General features: G+C 49.3%; 1 protein-coding gene across 1 annotated transcript; it reads left to right on the forward strand.

The window, feature by feature from the left end:
* Positions 1-429: 429 nt before the first annotated feature.
* On the forward strand, positions 430-1,669 carry LOC110229049 (uncharacterized protein At3g60930, chloroplastic-like). Its single transcript, XM_021027830.1, has 2 exons — positions 430-897; positions 974-1,669. Exons 1-2 carry the CDS (start codon positions 430-432, stop codon positions 1,667-1,669), a joined length of 1,164 nt encoding a protein of 387 aa, XP_020883489.1.
* Positions 1,670-12,279: the final 10,610 nt, after the last annotated feature.

Raw genomic sequence — 12,279 nt, forward strand, 5'->3', positions numbered from 1 at the left:
AGAGATTTTACATATCTCCGAGGCCAAATAGGAGGGTTATCGGCGGTTTCCCGAGCAAGGACGAAAAATATACCGACCATTTCTTCTTTGTAGCCTTGAATGAGTATAGTGTCCACGAGGACTACTTAGGGAAAGTTGTTGGAAAGTGGAGACAAATCGGTACTACGCCCGAAGCTGTATTTGCTGTCTTGTTCTTTATAATTCTCTTTGCTAACCGTTTCTCTTGTTCATGCAGATCGGAACCCGTCGTTTCTCGAAGACATTCCCGAAGGCTTTCTAGACCTCCACGACGAACTAATAGCTCGGAAGTGTGATTGGACGAAGCACTTTTCCCAGGAAAGGATTGAGAGAGCCTTGCGTTTGTTGCACGGAGCTCCCTGCCAGTCTTCTTCAGAATCATCCGACCATCGTTTAGATCACCTCATCGAAATGCAAGGAGCCGCGCAATCTCTGAGAGCCAGGAAGGCTGCTGAAAAGAAGGCGGCTAAGGAAAAAGCCGTTTTGGAGGCGAACTTCAGACCTCCTACTCCTCCCGAGGCCAACCTTGAGGTCGTCATGGATGCCGAGGCAACTGATGTACCTCGGGACATGGTTCAGATCGTTCCCGAGGTGGTCGGACACATCTCCCCTACGGCCGACGTCCCCGAGGCGGTAGGGACTCTGGTCGTTGCTGCTCCAGTCGCCGAGGCGAAATCCAAATCTAGGGGAAAAAGACCCCGAGGCGATGGCTCGGGAGTCTCTAGGAAGGAGAAAAGGAGTCGTAGCGAAACTCCAGTGTACAAGGATAAGATTGCTTCGGCGAACTTTGTCGCTTCCTGCTCCGGGCCGCCACTGTCTGCTCCTGATGCCTTGTTGGAGGCTCAAAACTACCGTGAAACCGCTGCCGGATTCTTGAAGGTATTACCGATCCGTTCTTGACCTGTTTTACTATCGTTTCCATGTATACTTGCTAATAATTCTTGTTCTATTTCAGGCCTTCCATTCGATGAACTCCATGGTTCGGGCCTATGACTCTGGAGCTCGGAAGTCCGAGCTGGCCCGTGAGAGATCGGAGACGTCCCGAGCTAAGATCGAAGCTAAATTGTCCGAGGCGATCGCGGCTAAACAGGAGGCTGAGGCGTTGGCCAAAGCCGAGAAGGTGGAGCGATTGAAAGCTTCTGAGGATAGCTTGCGGACTCAGAGAGAGCTTGAGGCCGAGGTCGAACGGCTCCATCGGTTATTCAACGAGGAGAAGGCTCTCCGGGAGAAGGAGATTGTCAGAGAAAGGAGGGCAGCCAAAAGGGAATTCGCCGAGAAGGTCAGGGCTATCGAGGCGAAGATGGACCAGTTCGGGGAGGCATCCACGCGCTATATGTACTTGGTGCAAGCGCGGGCCAATGCCGAGCTGATAGCCGAGCTGGAGGAAGGAAAGAGGGTTGAAGACGAGAAGGCTGAGGTCCTTCAGTGGACTGCTGAATATGGGGGTGCCGAGGACGAGTACGTCCGTCTTGGGACCGAGCTACGAGAGGACTTGAAGCTCCCTCCGGTTTCCCCGGATTCTGTTGATGACAGCTTCGGAAACCGTTCGATCGAAGGTGCCGCGGTGGCGCTAGGTGTTGCCGACCAGTCCGGTTCGAACCGAGGTACCGAGGTAGCTCAAGTTTCGCCGGTTAACCAAGATTCGATCTGATCCCGAGATGTCTCTTTTGTTCTCTTTTCTTTTTTCTTTGTAAGACATGCCTGGATGGCTTTATCCTTTGAATATTATGTCGAAGTATTTTTTTCTTAAAACACTTTCCCGAACTGAATTCAAAACTAATGTCAAGTATTTGGTTTTATCCTTCGAGCCGAGAGCAAAAAAGAATCATGCACCGGTGTTAAGTTAACCGGGTTTAAGAATTGCTCGTTGAGAAGTTATATCCAAACGTCTTAACTTCCGAGCCGAAAATGAAATGAATCGTGTACCAGTGTTAGGATAACTGGGTTTTGATTAAGTAGGACTAATCTTTATCGGTTGCGACCCGAGCTAATATAGTCGAAGCCAGTGCTTAGAAACGGACTGGGGTACCAGTGTCGAAGTCAGCTGGGTTTTCTGAAGACAATTTCTTTATGGCAGGATATCTCCGACCGAATCGTCTCGACTGTTTATATAGCGCGCTGTAACCGAAGCGGTGAAAAGAGCTTTTTCTGTTCGGGGACGTGGCCATCGTCCGAACGAACTTTTAGCTTTATAGGTCGGTAAGGTGACCGTGAAAGTTTCCGAGGTGACTTTTAGGATAGATGTCGAGGTGGATAAAATTAATGACCCGAAGGGTAAAAACTAGAGAATTAGTTAAAAAGTTTCCGAGGTGACTTTTAGGATAGATGTCGAGGTGGATAAAATTAATGACCCGAAGGGTAAAAACTAGAGAATTAGTTAAAAAGTTAGGTGGGAGTATATGTATACGGACCCACTCCCCCCCTTTTTTAATTAGGGGGGGTAGCTGAACTCGTCCGAGGACGAGCTGCCTACGTACCCTTTTCAGGGATCAAGCCACCCCGTAGTTCGAGTACATGCGTACCTTAGGTTTTTAGCGGTAGTATTTCCTTAGATGCATTGCGTTCCAGGATCTAGGTACCGCTTTGCCGTTCATGTTGATGAGTTCGTAGACGCCGGGACGGATTACCTTTGCAATCGTGTAAGGTCCCTCCCAATTCGCGCCGAGTTTGCCTGCGTTCTGCTCGGCGGTATTTTGGAAAACTTTGCGCAGTACGAGATCTCCTACGTGGAAACGGCGATGTTTAACGTGAGAGTTGTAGTACCGAGCCGTTGCGTTCTGATAGTTCTGCATTCGGACCAAAGCCGAATCTCTTCTTTCGTCAATCAAGTCCAGCTCGTCCAGCATCATCTGAGTGTTGGAATTTTCCTGCTCGGGGAGAAAACGTCTTCTCAGTCCCGGGATCTCGGCTTCGGTGGGAATCACACACTCCGTGCCGTAGACAAGGGCGAAAGGTGTTTCTCCCGTGGCTCGCCGTGGCGTGGTTCTGTGTGACCAGAGTACTCCTTCCAATTCGTCGGCCCAGCGGCCTTTCTTTGCGTCGAGGCGCTTTTTTATTCCGTCGAGAATCGTCTTGTTTGCCGCTTCGGCCTGTCCGTTCCCCTGAGGATACCGGGGCGTAGACTTGCTGAGGCGAATTCCCCATTTTTCGCAGAATCCTTCGAACCGAGCCGAAATAAACTGCGATCCGTTGTCTGTAACGATCTCATAAGGTATCCCGTGGCGGCATATGATGTTCTTCCAGACGAAGTTTTCGACCTGCGCGTCTTTGATGCTGGCGTAGGAGTCCGCCTCGATCCATTTGGAGAAGTAGTCTGTTAGTACGAGGACGAGTTTCTTCTGTTTGGAGTTGTGTAGAGGTCCGATGATGTCCATGGACCATCGCATGAACGGATAAGGCGAAGTGATGGAAGAGAGGAGCTCGGCGGGTTGATGAATGGTTGGTGCGTGCCTCTGGCATTTATCGCACCGCTGAGAAAATTTCTCGCAGTCTTTGATCATCGTCGGCCAGAAATATCCGTGGCGTTTGATCTTTATAGCCAGAGCTCTTCCGCCAGAATGGTTTCCACAAGATCCGCCGTGAACTTCTTCCATGGCTCTCCGAGCTTCGTTTCCTTCGACACAGATAAGGAGAGGACCAGAAAATCGCCATTTAAAGAGCTCTCCGTCGATCAGAGTATACCGAGCCGCTTTGGCCTTAAGCTTCCGAGCTGCCCACTTTTCAGTAGGAACTTCTCCATCGGCAATGTAGCTTCGGATGGCTCCGATCCATTTGGCGTCGCTTCCGTATTCGGGCTCGGTTGCGTCCGTAGTTTGCTGGTCTAGTTGTTCGATGTCCATTTCTTCCAGTTCTTCTGTCTCCCGAGCTGTTAGAACTTGATCCTTGCTATTATCTTCAATGCTCGGCTTTTCGATGAACTCAACCGGTATGATCCTCTTCAGATTTGGGTCGGAGGTTGAAGCTAGAGCCGCTAAGGCATCGGCCGATGTGTTCTCACCTCGTGGGATTCTGGTCAACTCAAACTCTCCGAACTGTTTCGCCAAGTCTTGCGTGAGAGCAAGATACGCTTCCATTCGTTCATCGCGAGCCGCGTATTCTCCATTGAATTGATTAGCCACGAGCTGGGAGTCGCAGAAGGCTCGCAGCTTGTTGATCTTAAGTCCCCGAGCCAGCTTAAGTCCTGCTATCAGCGCTTCATACTCAGCCACGTTGTTAGTCGCGTCGAAATTTAGCCGAAAAGATTGTTCAAGGATTTCACCCTCTGGTGATGCGAGGCGGATTCCGACGCCAGAACCTTGTTTTGAGGATGAGCCGTCGACGTGGAGGATCCAAACGGCGTTGGGTGACTCTTCTCGGACGTTCTCTGTTGGCAGCTCGATGATGAAGTCGGCCAGGACTTGAGATTTCGCGCATGTTTTGTTTCTGTATTCGATGTCATACTCGCTGAGTTCTACTGCCCACTTGGCTAAGCGTCCCGATTGGCTTGGACTGTGCAAGATGGTTCGGAGCGATACGGGCGCCATGACGACAATCGAGTGAGACTGGAAATATGGCCGTAGCTTCCGAGCTGACATTACTACGGCGAGGGCGAGCTTTTCAGTTTGCGGGTAGCGTGTTTCCGCGTCGGTAAAAGTTTGCGAGACGTAAAAAATCGGCTTCTGCTCCCCTCTGTCTTCCCTGACTATGACTCCGCTTATAGCCGTGTCGGAGACTGCGATGTACAGGAATAGTGGCTCGCCCGGGATTGGTTTCGCTAACACCGGTGGATTAGCTAAATACTTCTTCAGTTCCTGGAAAGCTTCTTCGCAGCGATCGGTCCATTCGAATTTCTTGTTCCCGCGCAGAGTATCGTAGAAAGCTAGGCATTTGTCAGTGGATCGCGAGATGAAACGGTTCAGGGCTGCGACTCTCCCGGTGAGACGTTGGACTTCGCGCTTGTTCTGCGGTGAGGGCATGTTTAGTAGGGCATCGATCTGCTTCGGGTTTGCCTCGATGCCTCGGTGAGTTACGACATTTTGCCGGGTTAAGCTTCATGTTGTGCTTGTTGAGCTGACGGAAACAGTCACGTAGGTGGGCTATGTGATCGCTTTCTTCGAGGGATTTGACTAACATGTCGTCGATATAAACTTCCATCGTCTTCCCGAGCTGTTCGGAGAACATCCTGTTGACGAGCCGTTGGTACGTTGCGCCAGCGTTCTTGAGTCCGAAGGGCATGACTTTGTAACAGTAGATACCTCGGTCTGTGATGAATGCTGTCTTCTCGCGATCGTCGGGGTGCATGAGAATCTGATTGTATCCTGCGAAGGCATCCATGAATGATAGCAACTTATTTCCCGCGGTTGCTTCCACTAAACGATCGATATGCGGGAGCGGAAAACTGTCTTTAGGGCAAGCTTTGTTTAGATCGGTGAAATCGACGCAGACTCTCCACTTGCCGTTCTTCTTTTTAACTACGACAGGATTTGCTAACCAGTCCGGATATCTTGCTTCAGAGATCGAGCCGATCTTCAGGAGCTTTTCTACTTCGGCGTTCACTGCATCTGCGCGATCCCGACCCAATTTTCTTCGCTTCTGCTTGATGGGCTTGAAAGATGGGTCAACATTCAGCTCGTGGCAGATTACGTCGATGCTTACCCCAGGTAGATCTTCAGCCGACCAGGCGAAGGTGTCGATGTTCTCTTTGAGGAATGAGATGAGCTCGGTCTTGAGCTCCTCGGTTAAGTCGCTGCCAATTTCCACGCATCGTTCAGGCCGTTCGTCGTCGAGGCTAATGGAGATTACAGGATCCGAGGTAGGCTTCTTCTCCTCGCGCGCCTCCTCGATCTGTAATTGCTATAACTGTTTAGATATAGCCTTCTCTTCACTCCGGCCAAGTTTCGATTTCTTGTGATCCGTTTCAGCCTTCACTTCAGTGACAGGGTTTCGGAGTTTGTGTGCTGCCATGAAACACATCCGAGAATTTTTCTGACTGCCCCAAATCGTTTTCACGCCATTAGGGGTCGGGAATTTGACACACAGATGATATGTTGATGCGACAGCTCTCATTAGATTTAACCACGGGGTTCCCATTATGACGTTGTAGATGGTAGGTCGGTCGGTGACCGAGAAGTTGACTATCTTTGTTACCCCGCCGGCTCGGACTGGCAGTTGGATGGTTCCAAGCGTCATCAAAGTTTCCCCTGAAAATCCGAGGACAGGCCTCGGGGTCGGAATCACCTGCGACATGTCGATGTTCATTCGTTGGAGCGTTTCGCGAAAGATCACGTCAATGGTGCTGCCGGTGTCAATTCTTCCAAAATTCGGTCGATGTTCGGCGCGGAGGATGAGACGCTATGTATCTGGGTTTTGACGAGCTTCATATCAGCTTCCGCCTTGGCTAGGGAGGCTCGGATCTTGCTTAGCTCGTCTTCTCTCTCGGATTCTTCGGCCCACCTTATGTTTTCTTCAGTTTCTTCGTCATCAGTAAGGTCTGTTCGCTCGGCGGAATTAGCTCCGGCTCGGGTACGCTCATCCTGAAGATCTGGCTCGTCTGTCAAGTCCACTGCGTCCGGCTCGGTGGGATCATCCTGGTCCTCACGCCTGACAGGGTCGGCTCGGGTTGCGACTCTGGTGTTGCCGGTTGGTGTCGCGAACGTGAGTCTCGTTGGGTTGATGCCAGGCAAGTCCCTCCGAGCTCGTGGTGGCCGAGTTTGGAAACGTGTGGTTTTTTGTTGCCCGCGTGTTGCGATTTCGTCGACTCGCTGCGCCAAGGTTTGGTTGGCTTTCTCTTGGTCGTCAGTTTTCTTCTGGAATTTAACCATCAGATCTTTCAGTTCGGCTAGAGTCGCTAGGATCGTCGGATCGGCGGGTTGAGGGTTCTGAGGGTTCGGAGGGTTCGGGATTTCTCCTCCAGCTGGTGGCGTCTGACGACCGTCTTCGGTCATCGTGCTTTTCAGTAATCGAGTTCTGCGTCTTAGGGTAAGAGAATTCTAAAGTATCCCCACAGACGGCGCCAAACTGTGGAAGTCGAAACTAACACAATCAAGATTTGTCTAGGGTTTTATTTTAGGGATACGATAATCGTGAATTCTCAAAGAACAACAGAAACGATTGATACCAAAGATGGTGTTCTTGATATTATCAATGAAAAAAGATGACTTTGATCGTACAAGAGTTTGATCGTAAAAGAAAAAGTGTTTGTGCTGTGAGAGCTTTGCGTAGTGTAATTTCTAGAGCGATGTCGCTTACCTTTGCTTGAGCCTTGAGTCTCTTTATATAGGGGTGATAAACCGTCTCTCCAGCGATATTCTCGGAAGATTTCCATTTATCTTGAAGTCGGCTAGAATATCGCGGATTAGGATAATTTCCTTATTCTTCGGAGTTTTCGGAAGATTTCCTGATTTGAGTTGATCCTTCGCGATTCCTCTTTATCATTTCCGAGATTATCGGAAATGATCCTTCTTTTTCGGAAATGACAATATGCTTAGAAATGATACCTTTAAAGAAGAATATTTACTAAGTCTTTGCTTCGGGCGACGATGAAGACTTCGCCTCGGGGAACTTGTAAGACCGGCTCGGGTACACATGAAGGACTGGCTCGGGCATTCTAGGGTGACTTCTTCGGGTGTCCCCGAGGCGATGGGCTCGGAAACTCCCGAGGCGACCATGCTCGGGTACCCCCGAGGTAATTGGGCTCGGGTGCTTCTGATGTCTGCTTCAGGATATCCCCGAGGCGATGGACTCGGGTACCCCCGAGGCGATTGGGCTCGGGTGCCCCCGAGGCGGTAGAGCTCGGGTGCCTTCGTAGTCTAGTTAATGTATCCCCGAGGCGATTGGGCTCGGGTATACTAAATCGTTTAGACAGATATCCCGAGGTGACTGAGATACTCCCAAAGTGTTCTAAGTCTGGCTCGGCGCCAAAGGGTGAAACCGACCCCAACATACCTCGCGGTACACCTCACATCACCTCGGGGTACAGCCCAAATCGCCTAGGGGGACAGGCCACAGCAGCGCCCTGTCCCGAGCCGATTACACAAGTTCCCCGAGGCAAAGGCTTCTAACTCACCCGAAGCGAGATCTTCAAAGTCACCCGAGGCAAAATCTTTAGAGTCACCCGAGACGAAGTCTTCAGAGTCACCCAAGGCGAAGTCTTCAAAGTCACCCGTGGAGAAGTCTTCAGAGTCACCCGAGGCGAAGTCTCCAAAGTCACCAAAGGTGAAGTCTTCAGAGTCACCCGAGGTGAAGTCTCCAAAGTCAGCCGAGGTGAAGTCTTTAGTCACCCGAGACAAAGACTTGGTAAATATTCACCTCCAAAGTATCATTTCCGAATAAAAGAAATAACTTCCAAAAAAGAAGGATCATTTCCGGGATACTCGGAAATGATAAAGAAGAATCTCGAAGGATCAAGTCAAATAAAAAAATCTTCCAAATATCCACGAAAAAATAAGGAAATATTCCTTATCCAAGATATTCTAAGCCGACTCCGAAGAAAAAGGAAATCTTCCGAATATGTCACTGAAAAGACGGTTTACCAATTCTATATAAAGGGACTCAAGGACTTCGCAAAAGGGGGAAAAGAAAAAACGCTCTAAACTACACAAAGCTCTCAAAAGCAAACAAACACTTTTTTTTTACGATCTAATTCTTTGTACGATCAAAGTTATTCTTTTCATCAATAATATCAAGAACACCATCTTTGGTTACAATTCTTTCTGTTGTTCTTTGAGAATTCTTGCATATCGTATCCCTAAATTAAAACCCTAGACAAATCTCGATTGTGTTAGTTTCGACTTCCACAGTTTGGCGCCGTCTGTGGAGAATACTTTGGAATTCTCTTACTCAAAGAACGCAAAATTCAATTACCAAAGGAGACGAAGACCGAAGACAATCGTCAGATACCACCAGTCGGAGGTAACCCGATCCCTCCAAACCCGCAAGATCCTCAGACCAAACCAGCAATCTCAGAACCCCTAGCTGAGCTAAAAGACATGATGGTCCAACTCTAGAAGAAAGCTGACGATCAAAACAAGACCTTGGCGCAGCAAATCGAAGAAGTCGCGTCCTGCAGACAACACAAAACCACACGCTTTCAGACTCGGCCGCTACGAGCCCGAAGAGACCTACCCGGCATCAACCCGACGAGACCCATCTTCGAAACACCGACCGACAAATACTAGAGCCGCAGCCCGAGCCAAGCCCGCCCGACGCGAGAATCTGGACGATCCCGCCGAGCCAAACACGACAGGCCAAACGAAAGAGTCGGGCAATCCGTAAGGCGAACAACCCTGAGCTGGAGTTAACTTTACCGAGCGGACCGAAATTACTGATGACGAGGAAACCGAGGAAAACATAAGATGGGCCGAAGAGTCCGAGAGAGAACGAGAGCTCGGCAAAATCAGAGCCTCCCTAGCCAAAGCAGAAGCCGATATGAAGCTCGTCAAATCCCAGATGCATAGCGTGTCCTCCTCGGCACCAAACATCGACAGAATCTTAGAAGATTCTCCTAATACACCTTTCACTAGAAGAATCTCCGAAGCAACGATCTCTGATCCGGGAAAGCTCAAAATTGACTACTCCAACGGGACGACCGACCCAAAGGGGCACATTAAATCATTCATGATATATGTGGCCCGAGCAACATTCAAACCCTGAGAGAAGGACGCTGGTCTGTGCTTGCAATTCGTGGAGCATCTCAAAGGACCTACGTTGGACTGGTTTACAAGATTAGTTCGAAACTCGGTCGATAGTTTCGATGAGCTATCCACGCTTTTTCTCAAGCAGTACTCTGTGCTTATCAATCCCGGAACATCCGACGCATATCTGTGGTCTCTGTCTCAGCAGCCTAACGAGCCATTCAGAGATTTCCTCACGACTTTCAAGTCAACGCTAGCCAGGGTCGAGGGGATTACCGACGTGGCCGCCCTTTCAGCACTAAAAAAAGCCCTCTGGTACAAGTCAGAATTAAGAAAAGAGCTGAATCTATCCAAACCAACCACAATTCGCGATGCACTGCACCGAGTCTGGGATTTTGTCGCCCACGAAGAAGAAATGGAGTTACTAGCAAAGAGACACGAGCCGACGAAGCAAGCTTCTCGAGCCGAGAAAGCACAAGCAGGTCCACCGATCCAGAACAAGACGAATCAGAGCAGAACATACACACACCACGAGAGGCGTAATTTCTCAGAAGCCCATAACTACCAAATCGATGCAGCCCGAGGCCAAGAACTAGGAAGAGACTCTTTTACTTGGACAAGAAGTCAACCACCAGGTGACGAACAAGAATACTGCGAGCATCACAAAACCTTCGGGCATCACACTTCCAGATGCAGGAGCCTCAGAGCAATATTAGCGGCCAAATTTCTAGTCGGAGAGCTTCGGACGAACATAACCTTCAAAACCTAGAGCCAGAACAAGTTCAGCCCGAGCAGGTGGACACAGCAAGGGGTCCCGAACCAAGGAAGCCAGAGTCTCCGAAGAGAATCTGGGGAACACCCGACGAGGAGCGTGGATGTACATGGCAAAGAATCCACATAATAATGGGAGGATCTGCGTATTGCCCCGACACCATGGTCGCGATCAAAGCCTATCAAAGATGAGTCGAAGCACCCAACAACTAGTTAAGGCCATTTGACCAACCTAACGATGTAATCATGTTCAAAGAAAGTGAGATAAATGGGCTCGACAGGCCTCATAATGACCCTCTGGTCATCACACTTGCCATTGGAGACCACGACGTGTCAAGGGTATTGATTGATACCGGCAGCACGATTGACGTGATCTTCCACGAGATGCTTCGGTAGATGAACATCGGCATGTCGCAAGTAAACCAGACTCCGAGGCCAGTACTTGGATTCTCTGGAGAAACCCTGATGACACTCGGAACTATTCAGCTGCCAGTCCAGGCCAGTGGAATAACAAAGATAGTTGATTTCTCTGTCACATATCAGCCGACTATCTACAACGCCATTGTGGGCACCCCATGGTCAAACCTAATGCGAGCCATCGCCTCGACATATCATCTCTGCTTCAAGTTCCCAACGCTTAATGGTGTAAAAATGATATGGGGAAGCCAAAAGAATTACAGGATTGTTTTATGGCAGCACATAAACTTCGGAACCTCGTCGCCGAATCTAAAGCTGAAGTCAATCATAAAACAGCGAAGATTGGCCGAAGCATGGAGAAGTACCCCGAGGAAAAGAAGGCGGCCGAAGAGAAGAAAGTTCTGGAGGCTGTTCTCGGGACTCTTGCTCCTCCCAAAGCAACCGATGAGCCTGAGGTGGAGATGACGAATCCTAACCCCACTACCGACACAACTGATCCCGAGGAGGCCGAGACTGTCCTAGCTGTGGATACACCTCAGGAAATACTACCGCTAAAAACCTAAGATACGCGTAAACTTGAACTACGAGATGGCTTGATCCCTGAAAAGGGTACGTATGCAGCTTGTGCTCAGACGAGTTCAGCCATCCCCGCTTATCAAAAAGAGGGGGGGAGTGGGGTCCGTATATCCATACTTCTGCTTTCTTTTTTATACTAAATTTTTACTTCGGGCTTTCCCTGTCTCTTTCCAAACACACTCATATCACAGTTCTTAACGGCGATGGCCACGTCCACGAACTGACTCATTACACCACCTCGGTCACAGCGCGCTATATAAATATTCAAAACAGAATTTGAACGGAAGTATCCGAGCAGACTAAAATTCTGTTTTCAGAAACCCCAGTTATTCCTAACACTGGTGCACCCGTTCGTTTCTAAACACTGGTTATCGGCTGAATTGGATCGGGTCGCAACCGTGAATATTTAAGTCAAATTGCTAAAACTCGGTAACCTCAACACCGGTACCTAAACATTTGCTTCGGATATAATTTCTTTTTGGCTCAAATTTTGAAGAAGAAAAATCGCTTCGGAACAACATTCGTTCAAAATAAACAAGTATTTACTTAACAAAATATTTAGCTCTGAACAAAGCCATCCTCACAATCTTACACTACAACAAAAAAGGAAGAAAAAGAAGGGTTCTAAGAGTGCCGCCTCGGATTCACTGGCGACTCGAAATATAAGTTAACAGCTCGGTCTGCTCGTTCATGAAGCTCGTTACACTTGCTCCACAAGTCAACGAGCTGGGGGGCTAACAGTTGGGGTCGGGGCTCACCCATATCTTGAGACCAAGCCACATACTTTATATCACCTAGGGGTACACCTCACATCACCTCGGAGTAGAGCCCAAATCACCTAGGGGTACACCTCACATCGCCACTAGGTAGAGCCCAAATCGCCTAG

The sequence above is a fragment of the Arabidopsis lyrata genome (genome assembly GCF_000004255.2).
Source record: "Arabidopsis lyrata subsp. lyrata unplaced genomic scaffold ARALYscaffold_4, whole genome shotgun sequence".
NCBI classification, from domain to species: Eukaryota; Viridiplantae; Streptophyta; class Magnoliopsida; order Brassicales; family Brassicaceae; genus Arabidopsis; species Arabidopsis lyrata.

Excerpts from the sequence above, each read along its gene's own strand:
- LOC110229049 (XM_021027830.1), top strand. The coding sequence starts at position 430 with ATGCAAGGAGCCGCGCAATCTCTGAGAGCCAGGAAGGCTGCTGAAAAG. Across the intron at positions 898-973 it reads CCGCTGCCGGATTCTTGAAG|GCCTTCCATTCGATGAACTC; the intron begins GTATTACCGATC and ends GTTCTATTTCAG.